This window comes from Oratosquilla oratoria, chromosome 26 (assembly GCF_046742065.1).
Source record: "Oratosquilla oratoria isolate Oo_2021 chromosome 26, ASM4674206v1, whole genome shotgun sequence".
NCBI classification, from domain to species: Eukaryota; Metazoa; Arthropoda; class Malacostraca; order Stomatopoda; family Squillidae; genus Oratosquilla; species Oratosquilla oratoria.
In genome coordinates, this window is record NC_134802.1 from 2,911,236 (window position 1) to 2,926,108 (window position 14,873).

The 14,873-nt window shown below is 43.9% G+C and overlaps 1 protein-coding gene across 4 annotated transcripts in view; it reads right to left on the minus strand.

Annotated features, from left to right (window-relative positions):
• Positions 1 to 237: 237 nt before the first annotated feature.
• The window catches only part of LOC143039365 (SET domain-containing protein SmydA-8-like), a 46,837-nt gene continuing 32,201 nt past the window's right edge, over positions 238 to 14,873 (minus strand). For all 4 annotated transcript variants that reach the window (XM_076209269.1, XM_076209267.1, XM_076209266.1 and 1 more), the window contains exons 3-4: positions 689 to 1,869; positions 238 to 544 (exon numbers count right to left, since the gene is read on the minus strand). In XM_076209269.1, coding sequence (XP_076065384.1) covers positions 303 to 544; positions 689 to 1,869 — 1,423 coding nt within the window. In that variant the 3' untranslated portion in view covers positions 238 to 302. The remainder of the gene's footprint in view (positions 545 to 688; positions 1,870 to 14,873) is intronic.

A 14,873-nucleotide genomic window follows, 5' to 3' on the forward strand; every position in this document is an offset into this window, starting at 1 on the left:
ATATATATATATATATATATATATATATATACATACATACATATATATACATACATATACATATACATATATATATGTATACATAAAATATATACATACATGCATACATAAATATATATATATATATGTATATATATACTGTATGTATATATATATATATATATATATATATATATATATATTCATATGATAAATAAAGCGTAGGAGCACTGATTATTTCAATGAAACTGTGTCGGCTGAATATTTATAATTTTATTTATATATTCACTTATTATTTTTATTTTACAGACAACATCACGATCTTAATCTTTGAGTTTTTCTAGATATTTATCAATTTTCTTTACTTCATCCAGCGCGCGTAATTGCCAGTGGGCCTCTAGAGACTCAGGAGGCTCAAGAGTAAGTATCTGCACAGCTTCCCTCTGAAGATCAAGTGCCTGCAGAAGATGGTTTCGAAATTGGAGATGATCTAATGTTCCTCCTGCCTTTTTCTCCGCCAAAGCTGCAGCTACCGTTATGCTGCCAACCTCGTACAGAATGATGCCTGTCGGGAATGATTAATAGACTAGATATGTAATCGTAAATATTTCTAGTTCATTATAAAATATACAAGTGCATTACCAAGGATACCAAAAGTCTCTATAATGCTAAATAGTAAGTGCCTTAGGCTACCACATAACTTCCTTACCTCTTCTTCTGGTACATCCAGGCTCTAAGACGTTAATCAGGTCCAACACAACTGTCCACAATTTCTTTTTCATCTGAAGTGCGTCCGATTTGCGATTCGAGGCCAATGACCGTAGGGCATTTTGAACCACGTGAAGGTATACGTGGCTCTCAGGGTGGAAAACCTCCCTGGTTTTCTCTACAACGAAGGAAATTTGCTTTAAACTTCCTTGTATACTTGAATACTTTGCGAGCCATTCTTCGGAGAATTCTTTAAGGTCGGCTGTACTTCTGCTGGTATTACAGGTTGGGCAAATCCAAGAATGTTCGATTGACAAAGGACCTTGAGCCTCGAGGAAAGACTGGCGACAATCAGGACACCGCAGTGAAGAAAAGTGGGTGCCCAACTCTGTGACATCGGAACATCGTCTGCAAGAGCAGCTGAAACAGTACACATCCTTGAGGTTTGCCTGCCTCTCCCATAGTGGTGCCATACTGGGCTCGTAGCTGAACAGGAGTGGTTCGTCCTTGTCGATAGGGACTGCGGCGTGCACAAAGATCGTTCCGTTCTTGTCCGAGCGGAGAGTGACATTGCCGACGCAGGAGTGGTTGAGCCTACTGATGGTCGGATATAGGCCACGAAGGGTCGTGCCTTCAGGCCCGCGCGTCTTGATGGCATTAGCCAGTATCGCGCCACGCACGCGATGGACCATCTCTACCCCCACCTCCTGTCCGTCCGCTTCCCCCTCCTTTACTTTACACACCTCAGTTAGATATCGGACTACGGCCACCTGGTGAGGTTCCTGCTCTTCAATCCGCTTCTGCGTGTGACTCTCTAAGTCCAGGATGCACCTCCAGGCATCGGGATTGGAGAGATTGAAAAGAAGACAACGTAGGACAAGGACAGTGTCATACCGCGGGGTTTCGCCTTTCCTCAACGGCACTCCTATTCGCTTGGTATCTTGCGACAGTACCTGGCATTCGACTGCGCTGTGCAAATTGCTGGCTACGCCCTTGGAGCAGATAGAGCACAAAGGCCACGAGCAACCAACACATCGGAAGGGTGGCTCCTGCCATTTTCCATCTAGAAGGTCGTGGCAGCCGAGACAGACAAGGTGAGAAGTGGCAGGGGGCCCTACGACAAGGGGGCTCTCCTGAAGTAATAGTTGTCCTGCAGAGATCGTCCTTGTAGCCACCAAGTATCTGCAAAAGCAGTGTTATTTTGTAATATATCATAAACATTCCAAACTATGCTAAATACTCTTATTTTGAACTCGTCTTAGTTGATAATTTTTTCTGATACAGATGTAGACTACGCAGGTAACTGATGCGAGGCACTTAATGATCCTATGTCAGGAGTGCCACCCGAGTGCACTGTTTTCCAACCGCATCCCCTCAATTTCCAGCCAACCACGGCTACAGTATTCTAAATCTTGGGGTGACGGCTCGGGAACACTTTAATTCGAGATGCGGCTGAAAGTGCTACTGTTGCTACTACTACTACTACTACTACTACTACTACTACTACTACTACTACTACTACTACTACTACTACTACTACTACTACTACTACTACTACTACTACTACAACTACTTTTTTAATCGACCTCCATCTTCGTGGAACTGTTTAGTGAAAGTAGTCAAGATTTGTCTGCCACAAACACAGTTCATTGGCCCAGTTCTCGTCAATGACTGTGGTCGACTATTTTTTTCTATTTCATATTACTCAATTTTAATGAAACCTAATACAAAAGTTCGTTTCTCCTACTTTCTGATAGAATTTGTTCAAAATCTAGGATTTGTTGTGTGCGCTGATTTAAGGGGTAGGGACCTGGTACTTCTTATGTTGTTGTTTCTTTTCTGCCATCACCTCTGCCAGACAATCACAGAATGCCTTTGCTCTTGGTCCCATCCCGCCTGAAATCGTGTAGGTTATCTACTACTATTATTTCTATTACTACTACTGCTATCACTATTACTACTATTTTTAAACGACCTCCATCCTCGCGGAACTCAGTGATGAAAGCAGTCAGGATCTGTCTCTCAAACACACAGTTCATTGGCCCCTCTCGTCAGGGACTGTGGTCGACTACACTTATATATTTTGTATTATTTTACTTTTAGGAAGCCTAATACAGAAGCTCATTTATCCTACTTTCTATTACAGTCTGCTCAAAATCGAGGTTTTGTATATGTATTGATTTAAAGAGTGGGAACCTGGTACCTCTCAGGCATACGAGGGCTGATCTTAAGAGTGAGAAGACAGTCTGCATCTCATCCACGATACAATGCTGCTCTTTGGTTGTTGTTTCTTTTCTGTCATTCTTCTGCCAGGCGAGCGTAGAATGCCTTTGCCCTTGGACCCATCCCGCCTGAAGTCGTAAAGGTTATCGGAGTGAGTAAGCCCAGGTCCACATTCTGTATACGCTACTCGTACATCCTGATTTTCTCATATTCGTTGCGGGAGTGGGACGCCTCAGTGGTTAGATTATTGTAACAGGGGCCATTGGATCAAATATTTGCATGTCAAAGAAAGCCAGCTGTCTCTGTGTCCAGAAGCCTCTAGCACTGACATCTACTCGTGCTTCATTTAATGTGTTGGACGTGTGGTGCCTGAAGTTCTCCTTTCCTAGCGGGAGTCATGTTGGTTCGATGTTCACATCCTTGCACACCTCCCGAGGTATTTGGACAGTGAGATGCCTTATCTCGTCACGTCTCATTTAGATGAATCCACCCTGCTTGCATATCATCGCATTTTTTTGATCAAGTTGTGTACCACAGGAACATCTATTAGGCAGCCTCTCCAATTATCATCCATACCTCAAGGCAATGGAATCCGTGAATTCTCTTTTGTTTAGGTTGAACCCCTTTGCCCTGATTGATAGTGCTGTCAGCCAATTGGACGCCCCATCTTCCTGTGCAACTGCTATCTTTCTTTTTATATGATTCGATAGCTGATGTGATAGGATGCGAACCTCCTTCTGCCTAACTTCTCTGCCCCTTGATATGTTTCTTCTAATATATTTCATTTCCTCAACGTTAGTCTCCTTCTGTTAATTTTGTGACACGATGTTATTTGTCAAGGAGGACGCAAATTTCTGAGAGTTTTGGTGTTTTATGTTGGCAAGGTTTAGCGGGTTTGAGATGCGTATCAAATGTATTACAAATATAATACAATTGGCATGCTCCCACTACACCCTCCCGTCCTTGGTGGAAGTTCAATTAGTTTTCTTTTCTGTTTGTTTGATATCCGTCCGTTGGTGATGGCCGGAATTAGCTCACTTCTGATAGTTTCTTAAAGAGGACTTAATAATTCGGTGATGTTCGGTACCGTCCTTAAGATGTAATTCCACTTGTGTTTAACCCCAAATATGAATCTGGCATATGCCGCCTGCGGCTCATTCTTTGCAAAGTTGGCTAGTAGCCTAACTTCCGCCACCCACTCGTTAAATCTTTATTTGATATATTGTTTTTTAAAGGATTCAGAACCGATCACTGCACCGAGATGTCTTTTCTACTCTTTAGTAACCTACACTTCACTATCTTTAAAGAGATTTTTGACTTCGTCAAAGTAATCTGGCTTAGCTATGAGGACAGATTTCTTTGCATTCGGGGTATAACCCAAGTCTGGACCGTGTGTCTGCACCAGATCTCACCACTTTCTTACATCCGCTACTTTACCTACCCCCGTGAGATCATCTGGATATGCTACATGTTTAACTCTGGTGTCTTTGTGTTGTATCCTCTACTACAGGTGCACAAGACCAAGAGCGTACATAGCCATGGCCACCAGGTCTCCCTGAGTGGCACTTTCCGATGATTGGATAATCTCCACTTTTGTCCCTTTCTCCTCAACTCTGTTGGTGACGAATAGCTTTGCTGGCTCTCTGTATGTGTTTTCCACATATTTGGCCAAAACTAGGCATTTGATTTTGATGTGTATACTAGCCTCTCTATGCTGTTGAAAGCGTTGGATACATCAACTGATAAGACTGCTTTGCAGTCTGGTTCCTCAAATATCCTCATGGCCTGAATTGCCGCCTCGCATCCTGCCTGTTGCCCCGCTCACACTTGAAAGTTGCCTGCCGCTTCTCGCACCTCGTCCTTCACGACCTCCTTCATAAATTTCCCTATTATTCTTCTCAGCACCTCACCTATACCAATTGGACAACAGACTTCTTGTCTAGTGGGATAACTCTGTACATTGTGTATGCCTCAAGATACTGACAGTTATCAGTAGCCATTTTCCTCGCAAAACCAGCGATGGCATCCCGCAGTCCCCCTGCTGTTGTCCCAAATAGGCTGGTGTTGAGGATACATTTCCATCCAGACGAATCTAAGCCCGATGGTCCTGCCGCTCCCTGGGTGTGTAGAGCATGGCTCCAGATACTTTCTCTTGTGATGCGCTCAAAGATCACTTCGTGGGGTGGGAGAGAGTTACCATTGAATTAAGTGTCCAAATTTGCTGGTCTTGTCTTTAGATGTTTTTCTTTCAGGATCTTCAGCATTTCCTCGTTTAAGGGTATAACTCCTGGGTCTTCATCCTCCCCTGTGAGCGACCTTATAGCAGTCTTAATCTTCCCCTGCCTCATCTTGTTTGCCAAATTTCTGGCTCTGTCTTCTGGTCGCTTCTTTCTGTAGATGCCATTGTGGAGTCTATCTTAAATGGCCTCTGCTTCCATCATTAGTTGCTCCACTTCTCCTTTCTTTCACTGCTCCATCCTCCGTTACAATGCCTAGACATTCTTCGAGTGCTTTGTTTTTCTGTTAGTCCTCTGACATGTAAGGTTTGGAAGGACAGCTGCGTTTTGAATACTCGCGGAGCATAGGGAGATGAGTTTATATACGGATACTCTTATGAGACAGGTCATCTCCTCTATGAGGTCTTTGGTTGCATTGTATTTAGGCGGGGTGACGAGGTTTTCTAGGTAGAAGGCAAGTCTTCTGCTGTAGGCGTCGTCCACCCACTCCTCAACCATAGGCTGTTGCCATATTTGCCAGAGCCTGCCCTCCCCCCTCTAGCCCTGCTATTCTTGATGACGTGGGTTTTCGTCCTCCGGCCTCGATATCGTGGGATCGCTTTCCTCTTCTGAGTCTCCCTTACTCATTAGACCACCACCCACATTCATCTACATCACATCACTCCCTTCCTCCACAGTCTCCACATCTTCTCCCAGTTGACCGCTCCTCGCCTCCGGAACTTGTTGCTCCCTCCGATTTTTGTATTTCCCTCCTCTTCTGCAGCTCGTGTACCTTTTGCCACTTTTGACGCATGTGGATTATCTGCAATTTTGATGAGCAGACGCGCAAACGAAGCATGTATTGCAGACCATCTAGGGTGGGATTTCTAGTCCTTGGGTCCCTTAAATTGTCGATGCTAACCGCCACTGTGAGATTATAACTCCTTACAATTGACATTTTCTGTTCATTCCCTGGTTTGCCAGGGGTTGAAGTTGCACATATATTATGAGTGAAGCAGCTAGAGGTAGAGAGCCAGAGCGTGGGGAGTTCCGAGGGTGGGTATGATGGATACTTTTTTAAAGAAAGCAGGAGGAGAGAAGTGCTATGGAAAGGACTACGACAGAGAGGAGGAGGAAGAGGACGGGAGGAGGAGAAGGGGGATGGATCAGGAGGGGAGTAAGAGGAGGAGAGGGGAAAGTAAGAGACAGAGCGAGAGGGAAAAAAGGGGGGCGAGATAGGGGAGACGGGGAGTGTTTGTAGAGAGAAAAAAAGAAAGAAGGAGAGAGGTAGATGAAGAGAAATCGAGAGAAGGAAATAGAGAGGGAGACAGATGGACGAAAAAAGAGAGAAAGGAGGGAGAAAGAGAGGGACAGGGAGCGGGGCAGGGAAGGCAGAAAGATGGAAAAGGAGAAGTTTGGAGAGAGAGAGAGAGAGAGAGAGAGAGAGAGAGAGAGAGAGAGAGAGAGAGAGAGAGAGAGAGAGAGAGAGAGAGAGAGAGAGAGAGAGAGCAAGAGGAGGAGAAAGGCAGAAAAAAGAGGGGAGAGGAAGGGAGAGGTAGAGATTGAGGTAGGGGAGACAGAGGGCGAGTTAGGGGTAGCTGATTGACAGGTAGCGGTTAGTGGAGGATCTATGGGTCTGTCAGAAAAAGTAGGAAGGGAGGGGAAGAGGGAAAAGGGGACAAACTTTTACTATGAGTCATAAAATATGCATGGTACCATGGGCCTATGCACATCCACGTTGTTTCACCTCACTTGTTCATGAAAGTGGCGGCAGGTTAAATTAATAGAACTGCTTTCAAACAAAAACTCGCAAGCAAACATATAAACAAATAAAACAAATAAACCAATATGGTTAACGATTGTCAATCCCCTGTTCACTAACAATATGTATCATCTGTGGTTTTCTACATATTTTTACTTATATCTATGTATGCAATTATCCATTAAGTATACCTAAATGTCGAGCTTGTGTAAATGCCTATTTTTTAGGACCTGTGTGAACTTATGACCCTTCAAAGTATTTTATAGACAGAAAGAGAGGGACAGAGCAATAGGAAGAGAGAGAGAATGATATATATATATATATATATATATATATATATATATATATATATATATATATATATATATATATAGAGAGAGAGAGAGAGAGAGAGAGAGAAAGAGAGAGATAGCGAGGTAGACAGAAAGTGAGCAAGAGGAGGGATACGGAGAGGTTGCGATTGTAAGAGCCAGGCCTAGAGCATAAGATCGATACGAAGGAGCTATAAGCAGGGAGAGAAATAGGTAAGTAGATATAATTCATGAATCAAAGCACCCAGGTTTGTGGTGCTGTGGATAAGATGTCGAGCATAATTGTATGTATTCCTGCTTTATGCGTTGATATTTAAAAAATATAAAAAGTCGAAAAAAGAATAGTTAAAACAAGAAAATAAATAATCAAATAAAAAGAAAGGTGATTAAGCTGCTTAAGATATCATAAAATATCTTAAGATCTCTGTTTTAAGTGTCGATATTTTTAAAGAATTACAATACCATACCTGATATGCTCACACACCCTTGTGGCTTTGTGCTTCGAGAGGGTGGGATGGGGTGGTGGTCTTACTTTTTTTTTTTTTTTTTTTTTTTTTTTGGGGGGGGTGAAGTATCACCCCCACGGGCTTTGTTTGAGCCCGTGCAGTGGTGTTTATGTAAGACACACCTTGTGGAGAGGAGGTGGAATAGTGTAGCTATTCAGAGGGGGATAGTGGGCAGTAGAAAAGAGAGGCTGCAGCTGTTAGAGCAGTGGCGGACGCTCTAGTAGCTGACGGAGATCATAGGGGCTTTGGAGGCGGCAGAGGCGACTCACAAGACCTTCAGGGGGAGCCGGTGGTCCCCGTCTGAGGAAAGAGGTGGCGGGGCAATCGCTCAGGTAGTGGAGAAGGTCGGCATTTTCTGCACGGCAGTGGCTGCACCGGCGGTCTTCCATGGTGCTCTGGGGATTAAGTTGCCAGAAGCAACGATCCTCGAGACGTAGCCTGAAGAGCAGCTTTTCTATCCTTCTGGGAGTGGAGCAGGGGAGGACTAGAGGTTCATATGTTGTCACCTTTTTGTACCGCACCGCTCGTTGGGAAATCTGTGCCTCCAGACTGTGTTGGAGGTGCCACTGCGTGCGTGCTAATGCCCTAGTTCTAAGTTGGAGCTGTTTCTTGCTGGGAGGGACCTGGACATCGACACTGGCGCGCTTGCGGGCTGCGGCAGCTGCTGCGTCTACAAGGTCGTTTTCATGCACACCGACGTGACTTGGCATCCAGCTGATGATGATATTCCGTCCAGCACGGTGTAATTTGTGCAGTAGCGCAATGATATTGGTGAGGAGGTGGACATTATCTTCGGGTTCTGCCTGTTGTAAGCAGCATATCAGGTTCAGAGAGTCGGTGTGGATGACCACGGAATTGAAGTGGGATACAAGGGCGTGTTCTTGGGGCCCCTGCATCGCCACGGCCTCGGCTTGAAGAGAGGACGAGGAGTCGCTGACTCACCTGCCGAAGATGTATTCATCAGTGACAAAGGCAGCTCCGGCCGTGTGTGGGTTGTTTTGTTCTACAGAGCCATCTGTAAAATATACGGTATGACTAGGTCGCGTCAGTGCCCGGATGCCGTTGCTTGCCGAGACGCGCGCTCTGTCTAAGTGGCATGCGCTTTTTATCCCCGGGAGTGATGTAAATTCAAAGGTCAAGGGAGACGGTGCCCACGGCGGCAGGCATTTGAAGTCCGGGAGGGATTTTGGTATGCCCTTCTCGAGGAGAGGTTGCCGCAGTTGGAAGGAATACAGGAGCTTGACCACGTGTGAGAGCCAAGTGTTGGGGCGTTGCAGTGTGTCTGCGCGTACAAGTGAGGTGTAGATGGCCCGACCTAGACCTGTCAAGTTGCAGGGATGGAGTGCTCTGGCAACAAAGTCCGCCCCGAGCATTCTGATCCTGAGTTGGAGAGGAGGAGTCGAGGCTTCCTGCTGGAGGTTGAGAATTTTATACAACCGTTGTGCTCCCAGGATGACTCCAGCCGCTTCATTTTGGCATGCCTCAAGCCTCTGGAGTTTATCCACGTCCACAGTAAGGAGAGCCGGGTCTGCGTAGTCGGTGGTAGAACGCACCGCTTGTACGTAGTACGTGCGTAGGACTTGATGTGTGGCACCAAGTGCCCTACTATCCTTAACTTATTCTGCCTGCTGACACATCCGAAACTGTTCTCAGAAAATAATTGTGTATTTTCATATTTCCATAACTTTCAGAGTACCCACACTTTTCAATTTCACATGAGGCCTAGATAAAACCGTCCCTAACACTATAATATCGAGAGACTACTACTACTACTACTACTACTACTACTACTACTACTACTACTACTACTACTACTACTACTACTACTACTACTACTACTATCACTACTATTACTACTACTACTACTACTACTACTACTACTACTACTACTACTACTACTACTACTACTACTACTACTACTACTACTACTACTACTTCTACTACTTTTTTTCTTTCAAACGCCAATGACTGTGGTCGACTTCACTTTTATGTCTTATATTATTCAACTTTAATGAAGCATAATAAAGAAGTTTATTTATCCTATTTTCTACTACAGTCTACTCAAAATTGAAATTTTATATGTATGCTGATTTAGGAGGTGGGGACCTGATGCCTCTCAGGCATAGGAGAGCTGATTTTAAGAGTGAGAATGACAGTCTACATGTCATCCACGTCATAATACTGCTCTTTTTTTTTTTTTTTTGTTTTTTTTTACTCCCTTGGACCCATCCCGCTTGAAGTCGTGAAGGTTATCGGAGTGAATGAGCCCTGGTCCATATTCTGTGCACGCTACTCCTACATCCTGATTTTCTCATTCTCATTTCGAGAGTAGAATTCTTCAACAGTTAAATTATTGTAACAGGGAGCCATTGGATTAAGTATTCGTGTGTCAAAAAAGGTCAAATGTCCCTGTGTCTAGAAACCTCTTGCGCTGACATCCACTCCTGCTTCATCTGATGTGTTGGAGATGCGGTACTTGAAGTTCTCCCCTCTTAGTGGGAGTAGTGTTGGTTCGATGATCACATCTTTGCACACTTCCCGAAGCATTTGGGCAATGAGATCCCTTATCTCGTCATGTCTCATGTAGATGAATCCATCCTGCTTGTTTATCATCGTATGGTCTGGATCAAAATGTGTACCACAGGAACGTCTGTTTGGTAGCCCATTCAATAGCCATCCATACCTCAAGGCAATGGCATCCATGAATTATCTTTTGGTTAGGTTGAATCCCTTTGCCCTGATTGGTAGTGCTATCAGCCAATTGAACGCCCAATCTTCCTGTACCATTACTATCTTTCTTTTCATATGATTCGATTGTTAATCCAGTAAGGTGCGAAGCTTCAACTTTTGCCTCACTTCCCTGCCCCTTGATACGTTTTTTCTAACTTCTCTGACTTTATTCACGTTGGTCTCCTTCTTTTGATCTAGCGACGCAATGTTGTTTGTCAAGGAGGACGTGAGTTTCAGAGAGATCTAATGTTCTATGATGGCAATGTTGAGCGGGATTGATGGAAGTTCAATTAGTTTTTTTCTGTTCGTTTGGTGTAGGCTTAGGTCCACCTGTCTAGTTTAAAGTACTGACCAGTGGCTGTTAGAAGTATGTGGTGGTGATGGGAGTGGGGTGAGGGCGCCCCGCTCGGAAGGCACGAGAACGTAATAAGTAGGTATGAGAGAAATGAATAAATGCAGGGCGCAAAGGCAAATAGTCCAGTAAGCGAATGACTGAGGTTGGACAAAATTGCTTTATTTTGTTTCTCAACTGATTTCGGTAGTAAATTAGGTCTACTATTCAGAAAAAATAGTTTACCCTTGTCTGCTCACTGCTAGTACCCTAAATTTGCCAAAATCCAAAATGGCCGCCGCTGTGGGTACCGATTGCCAAAAAACGCGTATCTTCCAAACTACTTTGATTGTAAGTACAAAGTAATTAATCTTATGTTTTTTAGGTGGAGGAGTTCATTTACAGTGGTATCTTTCATCTGTATGTGACCGATTTGCAGATAATCGCATGTGTACTCAAATGTGTCCGATATAATGGTTATATTTTCCACTATTCTGTCTTATTTGTAAGTCACAGCATGTATTTACTGTTATGACATTTTTCTAGATTGGTAATGGCTTTCTCTTCATTTTCACAGATAGCTTGTGCATGGCATAACAGTATATTTATGGTGGAGGAGATTAGTTAAGCAGACATGGCATGTGTTATCTGTAAAGAACTTATTAACTTGGACAGGCCGGATGATTATGCCCAATTGACAGAGAAAGGGTGTACTGGCATTAACAAAGCAAACAAACAAAGAAGTTTAGATGTACCTGATTTGGTTTATGACGAAAACCATGATATCTTTGTTCACAAAGTATGTAGAAGTAGGCATACAAATCCAAAAACTATCAAATCTGCCAAAAAGCGTGTATCATCTGAAGAGATCAAACCAAACCTGAGATCAGCTAAGGGAAATATTTTTTATTTCAAAACTCACTGCCTCTTCTGTGGATTGTTTGTGGAAACATGTCTAGCACAGAAAAATCCTTCTAAAGCTAGTTACAGATACAGCCGTGTTATGACACTAGGGTTTCAAGAGAACATTCTAAGCCACTGTGATATCAGAGAGGACGAATGGGCTTTGAGGGTCTATTCACGCCTCTCAGTGGTAAATGATCTGCCAGATGAGGAGGCCCTGTACCATCACATTTGTAAGGACTTGTTCATGAAGGGAGAGGCTCCTCCAGAATTTCCATCTGAAGAGTGCACTTCTTCCACCAAAAGAAGAAAAGTGGGTCGTCGACCTAGAAACACATCTAAAATTGGTGCTATTCAATATGCAATTGAATTTTTGGAAAAGAATGATGACGAGACCATTACATTGCACTAAGTTATGCTCAGAGAGAGTGGAATGAATGAAGAGGAAGTCTACACTCCCAAGCAACTGAAACGAGAGCTGGAGAACCACTATCGGACAAGGGTATCAATTACTACCATCAGACAATGCCCTAATGTCGTAACCCTGACGTCCAATGTTAAATTCATCATTCAAGAAGCCCATGAAAGAGCAAGTGAAGTGAAGGAACTCTCTGATATGGACAAACTCATTGAAATTGTTGGGAAATTAATAAGAACAGAGATAAAGTCAATGGAGCATCATAAAGGGGAGTATCCTACAACAGAAGACATAGGCTCTGTCGAATCAAATGTTGCATACTTACCTCATTCATTGCGAACTCTCCTAGGCAGCATTATCAAGAGCAGGAACGCAAAGCTGCATATCGCCTCAATAGGCCAGTCAATTATGCAGTCCACTTGTCAACGCTCATTCCTCCCACCCCTACAAGTTGGTCTCAGGGTGGCACTGGAACACAAGTATGGTCACCGTGATCTGGTTGATATGATCAACAAACTTGGCTTCTGTTCCTCATACACAGAAGCAAATAAGTACAGAACTAATGCTGCTGTATTGCAAGGCGATAATCTCCCAGAACAAGTGGCGCAATCATTTATCCAATACCAAGCAGACAATCTTGACCAGATGATGCCAAGGACTTGCAGACCATTCTGAACTACTTCTGTGAACGAAAACCTTTTTCCCGGGATTCGACGGTACTGCGTAGTCTATCAACTGGAGTTATTGCCAACAAGTCTGTGAATGTAGAAGAAGCCGAGCTTGTTGGTCATGCTCTCCTAAAATCTATGCTGGGAAAATCGGTAGCAGAACACAAGTTCTGCAAGAAAGATCAGGTCACTACACTTGCTGCCTCAACTTATATTAATTTTGAAGGAGAACGCCTGGAGATTGACCCAAAACAGTTGTTCCAGCGACTTCTTGTGGCAGGAACAAGAACTGTTAATACAGAAAGTTTGTTCACATACGAGTTATCAGCTTACCCTACAGCTTTGTTCGACCAAAATCTCTTGATGCGTCTGCCAGACAAAGACAGTCTCCAGGCAAGCCTGGTGGACAAGGTACCATCCTGTTTAGTAACTCAGTATCCAGATGATGTAGTGTATGTTCTTGATGGTGGTGCCCTTTTGCAACGGCTTCCATGGCCCAACCAAACAACATATGCCAACCTGTCTAGTCTGTATGTGCGGCATATTCTTCACCACTACAGACATGCTGTCGTTATATTTGATGGGTATGGAAGTGGTCCCTCTACCAAGGATGAAACACATCAGAGACGTTCCAGCGCAAAGACCATCGGAGCAGAAATTGATTTCAAGCCAGAAATGCAGCTTACCATGACGAAGAAAGCATTTATTGCAAACCCCAGGAACAAACAAAAGTTTCTGTACTTCATTGGCAGTGAACTGGAGAAAGCGGGAGTTGACCTTCACCACAGTGCTCGTGATGCCGACTATGACATTGTGTCAACAGCATGTACTGTAGCTAAGAAGACATCTGTGGCTGTTGTAGGAGATGACACAGACCTGCTAGTCCTGCTGTTGCACCATCTCAGTTCCAGACATCATGCCGTCTTCCTGCAGACAGCCAACAAGGTCATCAACATCCGGACACAAGATCACCTACCTTCCAGCCTTACTGCATCACTGCTCTTCTTACATGCCGTTACAGGATGTGATACAACATCGAGGCCATACAGCATCGGCAAGGTCAAAGCAATGGCCAAATGTCACTTACTCCAGGGCCATGCTGATGCATTCATGATGCCAAATCAAAGCCATGATGAAATCACCAAGCATGGTCAGGCTTCTCTAGAAGTCTTGTACAGTTGTAAGCCTGGAAATAGCCTTGACCTTGAAAGAGCAGCCATGTTCAGTAGGAAGGTGGCGTCCAGATCAGTGTATATGCCTCCCGAATCTCTCCCACCCACTTGTGATGCAGCCAGGTATCACAGTTACCGAGTATACCACCAGGTACAGACCTGGTTAGGAAATATCCTTGATCCAACCAAATGGGGATGGTTTCTTCAGAATATGAAGCTCAAGCCAGTGAGTATGCGAAGAGAAGCAGCTCCAGCATCCTTGCTGAAACTAGTCAAATGCAATTGCCATGGTAGGTGCAACAAAAACACCTGCTCCTGTCGCAAGAACGGACTGTCGTGCATACTGGCTTATGGTCACTGCAAGGGAATCGCATGCACCAATGCTGGAGCGAACAATGAAGAGTTTCTAGATGATTAAACTGTTCATTATTGACTCGTTGTTATCATGTTCAAGTAAAAAAAATATACGGTACGTTCAAGATGACTAGATTATTGTGTAGGTAGTTGACCTTGTATCACTTGATTCAATTATATAATTCAATGAAGGGCTCTTGTCCGAGCCATGGTTTGAACACATCTCAGTCCATGGGCGTAGCTAGAAAATTATATTAAGGGGGGCCAGAATTTGTATGTCTCCACTTCAGCGAGAAAGTGGAAAATATGTCCAAAAACTCAACGGAATTCAGTTGATTGGGGAGGGGGGGCACAGCCCCCCTGACCCCCCATCTGGCTGCGCCCATGTCTCAATCGCATAAAAAATATTGTAAATGAATTATCTGGCCCCAAAAGTATAATATTTGACACTCAGTTTGCAATTACAGCCCTATTGGTATCGAAGATAAGCTATCTTTGGGATTCGAAACCCACAATGGCGGCCATTTTGGATTAGGCCAAATTTATAATACTAGCAGTGAACAGACAAGGTTAAACTATTTTTTTCTGTATA